Genomic DNA, 6,426 nt, shown 5'->3' on the forward strand with positions numbered 1-6,426 from the left:
CTGGAAAAAAGGGCACCGGGCTGGCCTGATCAATTATCGGGCTGGCCCAGGTGAGCTCTAGATGGGCCCGATAATATTTTTTTAATATGTTTTATTAATTTTTATGTATAATTATAATAGGGTTATATTTATATATTATGGATCATTATTTTAATAGGGTTATACTTATATATTATTTATATTAAATATATGTATTTTTAAATTTAAATGGGCCGGGGCCGAGAAGGGCTGGGCCTTATAAAAGAAAAAACTCAGCTATAAAGATCCATTGTGAGTAAATCCTTTTCCCTTGTGCAAATGAATTCCAAGAGAAAATCTGATCTGGTTAGTAAGACCCTAACAAATCTATCTAAACCTAGCAAATGTATCAACAATTTTAAAATGCATAAAAGAATGATGTTTATGGTAATACTGTGAGTCTTTGACCGCTCCTCCGATAGACATGACTGTCCTCACTTCAATAGCCCTTAAAATCCAGGTTTTTTTTCACCCTTTATTTGATTGTCACCCTATAAAAAGTTTGATACGATTGTAAATGATGTTCTTGAATCCAACAATCAAATTATAGATATAAGCTCAATAATTATTATGAAACAAGAATATTCCACCAGCAGATTTTTTTTTTTAATGACATAATATTCTTCTTTATCAAACACACCTATGCTTAGATCTGAAGGTTATGTAACTCACTTCACCCACTATTCAACAAACAACTCTCTTGTCAAACATTGTAGCTCTTATACATGAATAAGATAAGATATGAATAAGATAAGAGTAATTCTCAAGGAGGTTGGCTAGGCGGCTAATTCATGTTTTGAATCATCAAAGCATCAACTCTCTATAAACTAATAAATTTTTATCAAAACAAAATAGCAATATCCAAATGAATGGGAGGTTTCTTTTTATTCCTTTTCTTATCACCTTCCTCTCTCTCTCCCCCCCTCTCTCTGTCTCTGTTGTTACTTTGATGAAAGAATGGCGCTAGCTCCATGAACCTAGGAGAAAATTAAGATGATTTTGGAAAAAGTTGTAGTGTTTGTTGTCGTTGCTGTCGCACAGTTGGTGTTCCCATCTGCTGCTGCTCTTGCATTATCTGCGGTTGTTCTGTACCATAATTCACAAAGAGGCGAGCAGGTGGCTGCACAAAGCTTGGTCCTCTTCGTCGGGCCATAAATGGCGGCTCAATTATAGGAGGCCCTGCTGCTGCAACCAGTCTTTTTCTGCCATGGTTATTAGCTGGAGGCAGGGCAACTGCTGCGACCATGCTTCTGAAAACCGAAGGCGCCGCATTCATGGATAGAACGAACCCGGGAGGCAGTGGTGGTCGTGTCCTGGAAGCTCCTGGCGCTTGTGTATGTGGAGGTGCCATTGCCGGCTGATAAGACCTGAAACTCTGAGAATCCAAGTGGGCTGGCTTCTGAACGCCAGGCATGGGGCTCCTGCTGGAAGAAACATAGGGGGAGAAGGCGCTCACCCTGTTCGGGGTCTGCAACAGATGTTTGGTTGCAGTGGTGTTGGTGGTGCTACTCTCTGTCATTTCTCCTTGATGATCATCGTCCTGCCACAAGATTTAGCAGTCGTTAATCGTCATTGCAGCAAGTGGAGTACAGAAATCTAATCTTTTTTTTTCGTGAAAATATATTATGAAGCATCAAGATGCACTAGAAAAAAATATATCAGATAAAATAAACAACATGAAATTTCACATGAACTTTTGTTGCTTGAACAACTCCAAATTTCATGGGTAGCATCCCAAAATTTTGGAACCAGTTTCTGGGTGGAGCTATGATGCCATGAAATATGTGAATCTTCATGGATCCGGTTGATCAGTTATCATATACCAATTACCAACAAGTACCTGATCTTCATCCATGTCAGGCAAAAGATTCAGGTCAAATTTCTTGCTGTTTCTGCAGACAACGTCCCCCGGCGGCTCACCGGCGGCGCGAGGAGTCACATGTTTCAGATACCCCCTTCTCATTTTCACCTCATTCTTGTATTCCTTTTGTTGCTGCATGGATTCAAGAATGCATGTAACAAATTAAGTATCTTATCAAATATTAAGCAGATTTGATTACCAAAATCATTACAGTGAGGTCGTTCTTCCTCCTCTCTTGGTAATGCTCACACGCACCAGGAACACTGAAACAAACAAAAGTTTTCTCATTACTTTGGCTGAAAGATACATGTGTATGTTTAATTGTAGGGCTGCAAGATTGTACATGTAATTCAACTCGTTTAGGCTTCCTGCCGGCCCAGCAGACCAACCAGTTGCATATGCATATCCCTTTTCTGCAATCTGCTGGCAAGAAGAAGAACTGCTATGGAAAGGAGTTACTACAGAGCAAAGAATCTTCAGATCAATCTCTTGACATCTCTCCAGATCTCCTGCTTAATTTTTAAAATAGTTAAATAGCAGTTTCATAGAGTCATAGAACACATGCATAAAGCTAGAGCTTTATGAGCTAGGTAAGAGTATCTGAAGCTGTAAATGACTGAACTGTTTTCTATATTTTTTTAGACATCAATTTTGCGTCATGTAAAATATATCCAACGTATTCACAATAAGGAAAAAATGATTCTTTTCAAATTCATAGCTCGATCATAGTTTAAGTAATTCATATGGTACACGTCAAATTTTTTAAATAAAAAATGTGTTTGATAGCTTAAGTTCAGTGAATCCTGTCGACAAACTTTAAGTTAAAGGAAGGAGGTCAAGAGTTCAATTTGCACCTATGTCTCAGCAGACACTGAAAATGGTCTGCCCAACAGAAAATTAACAACATAAAAAGAAAAAAGGGCTATATATAAGAGTTGCAGCATTCGATGTAACGAGAGAATAATTCAAGATCAGGTTACATAGTGCTGGACCAGAATTCAAACTCTGTTACTGCATCTCAGGATGATCGTAGAGCTAATATAGCAAAGAAGGTGGTAGCATTAAACTCAGTAGCGGAGCTAGAAAAATTAGTTGGAAGGGCACTTGTTTAAAAATACTCAAATCTAGTAAGGCATTTATATATATATATATATATATATATATATATATATATATATATATATATATATATATATATATAAGGATAAATATTTAAGATTCTCATTTAAAAATAAAGAACATTCAAGAGACTGGTGTAGGCAACTGCCCGCACAGTCACAAATGTAACTACGCCACTGATTAAACTGCAATCTGAAAGCAAGAAAATCAGGCAATTGATCCCAAGCAGTACCTTGGTTGGTTGAACTCGGTCCAGCCTCATGGACTAATGGCGTTGAAGGAGACGATTCTCCCTGCCCAACAGTGGAGATAGTTGTCTGAGAGCCTTCACTTGTTCTTACACTTCCAGAATCGGATCCCTGACATTAAAAAATTAAGTTAATATCCAAGCTCAACTACTAAGCCAGTTTGAGAAAACACAACAGCATATTGGTCTTCCACTCATATATATATATAGTTGTTTTTTATGAAAAATGTTAATTTTTCTATCAAAATCTTGATGCTATGAAACCCATTCACGTTTGCTTATTATAAAAACCTTACTAAAACCCAAAAAATGATCAACTTAATATATATTTTTCATCAACCTACTTTAAGATCATATTTATGGTTAGATTAAAAAAAAACACTTTAAATATCAAATATCACATATATAGTCCATTAAAAGGTGACTCTAAAACTAATGGACACCAAACTTGAGCCATGTAATTCATCATTATGGATGGTTGAAAGAAAAACAAGGTAAAAAATTGATTTAATTTATACTTTTTTTTCTTATTTTTCTTTCAACCGTTTGTCACGACAAACTAAATGGTCCTTACGAGTGAGTTGGGTAACTCTGCCTATCTAAAAGTACAGTTCAATATATATATATATATACACTCATTCAGATGGACTAAGGATGGGTGGCGGGAGGATTTCAGCATGGACCTGCCCAGTATAAGGAATAAAGAAATACAAATGAAAATTGCAGCTGCAAAAATCACCAAGTTGAAGAAAAGAAAATGTTAATTTGTCTTAATCATTTCATTCATTTTGGTTTTTAACCTGTTCCGCTGGAATTTCACCCTCTTCGAGCTCCTTCCCTTCTTCATCCGGTTTTTCACCTCTTACAAGATGTGGAGTCGCCGTCCTCATCTTTTTACAATCAAGTTGTGGCAAATCAATATCACCTTGTGCACATTCAATTCCTACAATGTCAAAGATGGTTGAAAGTGTTGGACGTCTTATAACATTGATTAAATCTAAAGTAGGAAACTAAAAGAATTGAATATGGTATGCCTCACATGATTTAAGTTTTCTTGATAAATAACCGCATATATAGAGTTGGAGTGTCAAAATTATACTAGATGAAAAATATTTACATTTTCAGCACTCAGACCTGATTTTAGAGTGGATAAACATAAAAACTACGATCTAAAATCTCCATAAAATCTGATTTGTACATCAAAATTCATTATTCTTTTGAATTCCACATACTATGATCTAAAATCTCCATAAAATCTGCTTTGTACATCAAAATTCATTATTCTTTTGAATTCCACATTAATTTTGGATACTTAGAGTCCATCCTTGTGTTTGGACCTGTGTAATTAAACATGTAGAACTCTATGTTTGGATTTGTGAGAAAAAAACAGTATAGATCACATTAATGAATGATTGTTGAATAACGATGTTTACAACTTTATTCTACGTGGTTGTGATGCAACGGATCTCATCCACAGATAACAAACATACTGAATGGAAAAGCATGGCAACAAGGATGAAAAGAACTTTATGGCACTGCAATTTTAAAGCGCAAATAGTTGAATTGTGGGCTTACCTGCAGAACCAACCATGCACCCACTAGCTGATGATCCATTACCTTCCAATGCAAGCCTTTTAATGTCCTTATCGTTCATCTTCTCTAGTTTATACATCAGTAAACATCAAATAACTCCTGCAAAATCCAAAACAGTTAGAAACCAGCAACTTTCAAATCTAATAAGATGAAATAGGACTGCTTCTACAAGGGAAGCGTAGTTTCTCACCTCACTGTACAAGAAAATTAGGCAAGAGATGGAGATGAATAAAATAATTTGGGAAGAAATCTTTCTCTCTCTCTGTGCATACCATCTTCACAAGCAAGACTAATATATATAAGAGAAAAGTGCCTCCATTTGGTGCTTAATTATATCTGGAATGTCACATGGCTTGTAATGTGTAAACTTGACATGAGAAAAGATTTGTAACCATGTGTTTGAACCGCTGCACAGAAACGGTAAGCGGGAATTATGCGTATTTGGCATTTTTCTATAAAGTAGAATTGCCACTTTGCTGACACATATCTAATTTTCAGAAAGGTTGTGAAAGCCACCTGCTATACCCATGTACTTTACAGGTAATAGAAGAACATTAATGCACCCAATAAATTAGCCGTTACTAATTGAATAACGTTGTATTTTTCTTTTATGAAGCATAAGATTATTTTGCTCTAAGTTAGCGAGAGTTTGGCAATGTGCTAACCATGGTTAACTTTTTTTTTGTTTTGATGTTTCAAGACTGCCGCTTGTTATCACCCAACAAAATTAATTTTGGGGCCTTCGTAATAGGGATGTCAATATGTCTTATTTGAACTGGTTGTCTAACCGAACCATTCTCAAACAATCAGATATGAAAAAAAAATTAATATCCAACTATGAAATCGAATCAGAATAGGATGAAATGACATCCAATCGGATTTAGATCATATTTAATTTTAAATAAATATCTTATATCCAATGCTCTTACATTTTGAAAGTCAGACGGAATAGAACTTTGCTGTAAAAATCAGATTTGAATCAGATTCAAATTCTAAAATCTGATTTCAGATTCAGATATGGCTTTTATTTGTTCGTATTTGAATCCGAATTTAAGTTCTGTGAATATTCAAAAAAGTAGATATAGTTAAGGGTATAACTTAGAAGTTGATCCATTGACATCTTTACTTCTTGAGGGTTTAGGTCATTCTCAATGAGGATGACAATGAATTAGGTTGGAATTAGAATTATGCGTGAACTGAACTACTTCAAATAAGTCGGATATGAAAAAAAACAACATCAGATTAAGAAACCAGGTTAGATTCAATTTTAGTAAATGACATTTGATCATATTCAGATTCGGTTTCAAGTAAATATCCAATTGAATAATAGGCATCGATATGGCCGGTTCCATTTTCCTTTATTCAGTGTCTACATTTTGAAAGTCTGCTTTTGACTTATCATGACATGGATATCTAAATTTAGATACCTGAATTCGAATTTAAAAATGGTTTTGAATTAGGTTGATTTGTGTATTTAAAAAATGAAATCTTGAGTCAAAGTTAAATATGTCAATATCCGACAAATTGAATATAATAGAGGGTATGTCCGATTTCAAGTCGGTTGACATCCTTAATTCTCAATTGGTAT

General features: G+C 35.2%; 1 protein-coding gene across 1 annotated transcript; it reads right to left on the minus strand.

The window, feature by feature from the left end:
• Window positions 1-939: 939 nt before the first annotated feature.
• Window positions 940-4,144, minus strand: LOC126409826 (uncharacterized). Its single transcript, XM_050076306.1, has 6 exons — window positions 4,046-4,144; window positions 3,231-3,357; window positions 2,223-2,388; window positions 2,091-2,142; window positions 1,859-2,011; window positions 940-1,558 (listed from the first exon to the last, which is right to left on the minus strand). Exons 1-6 carry the CDS (start codon window positions 4,133-4,135, stop codon window positions 1,007-1,009), a joined length of 1,140 nt encoding a protein of 379 aa, XP_049932263.1. The 5' UTR covers window positions 4,136-4,144; the 3' UTR covers window positions 940-1,006.
• Between the last annotated feature and the right edge of the window lie 2,282 nt (window positions 4,145-6,426).

This window comes from Nymphaea colorata, chromosome 2 (assembly GCF_008831285.2).
Source record: "Nymphaea colorata isolate Beijing-Zhang1983 chromosome 2, ASM883128v2, whole genome shotgun sequence".
Lineage (NCBI taxonomy): Eukaryota > Viridiplantae > Streptophyta > Magnoliopsida > Nymphaeales > Nymphaeaceae > Nymphaea > Nymphaea colorata.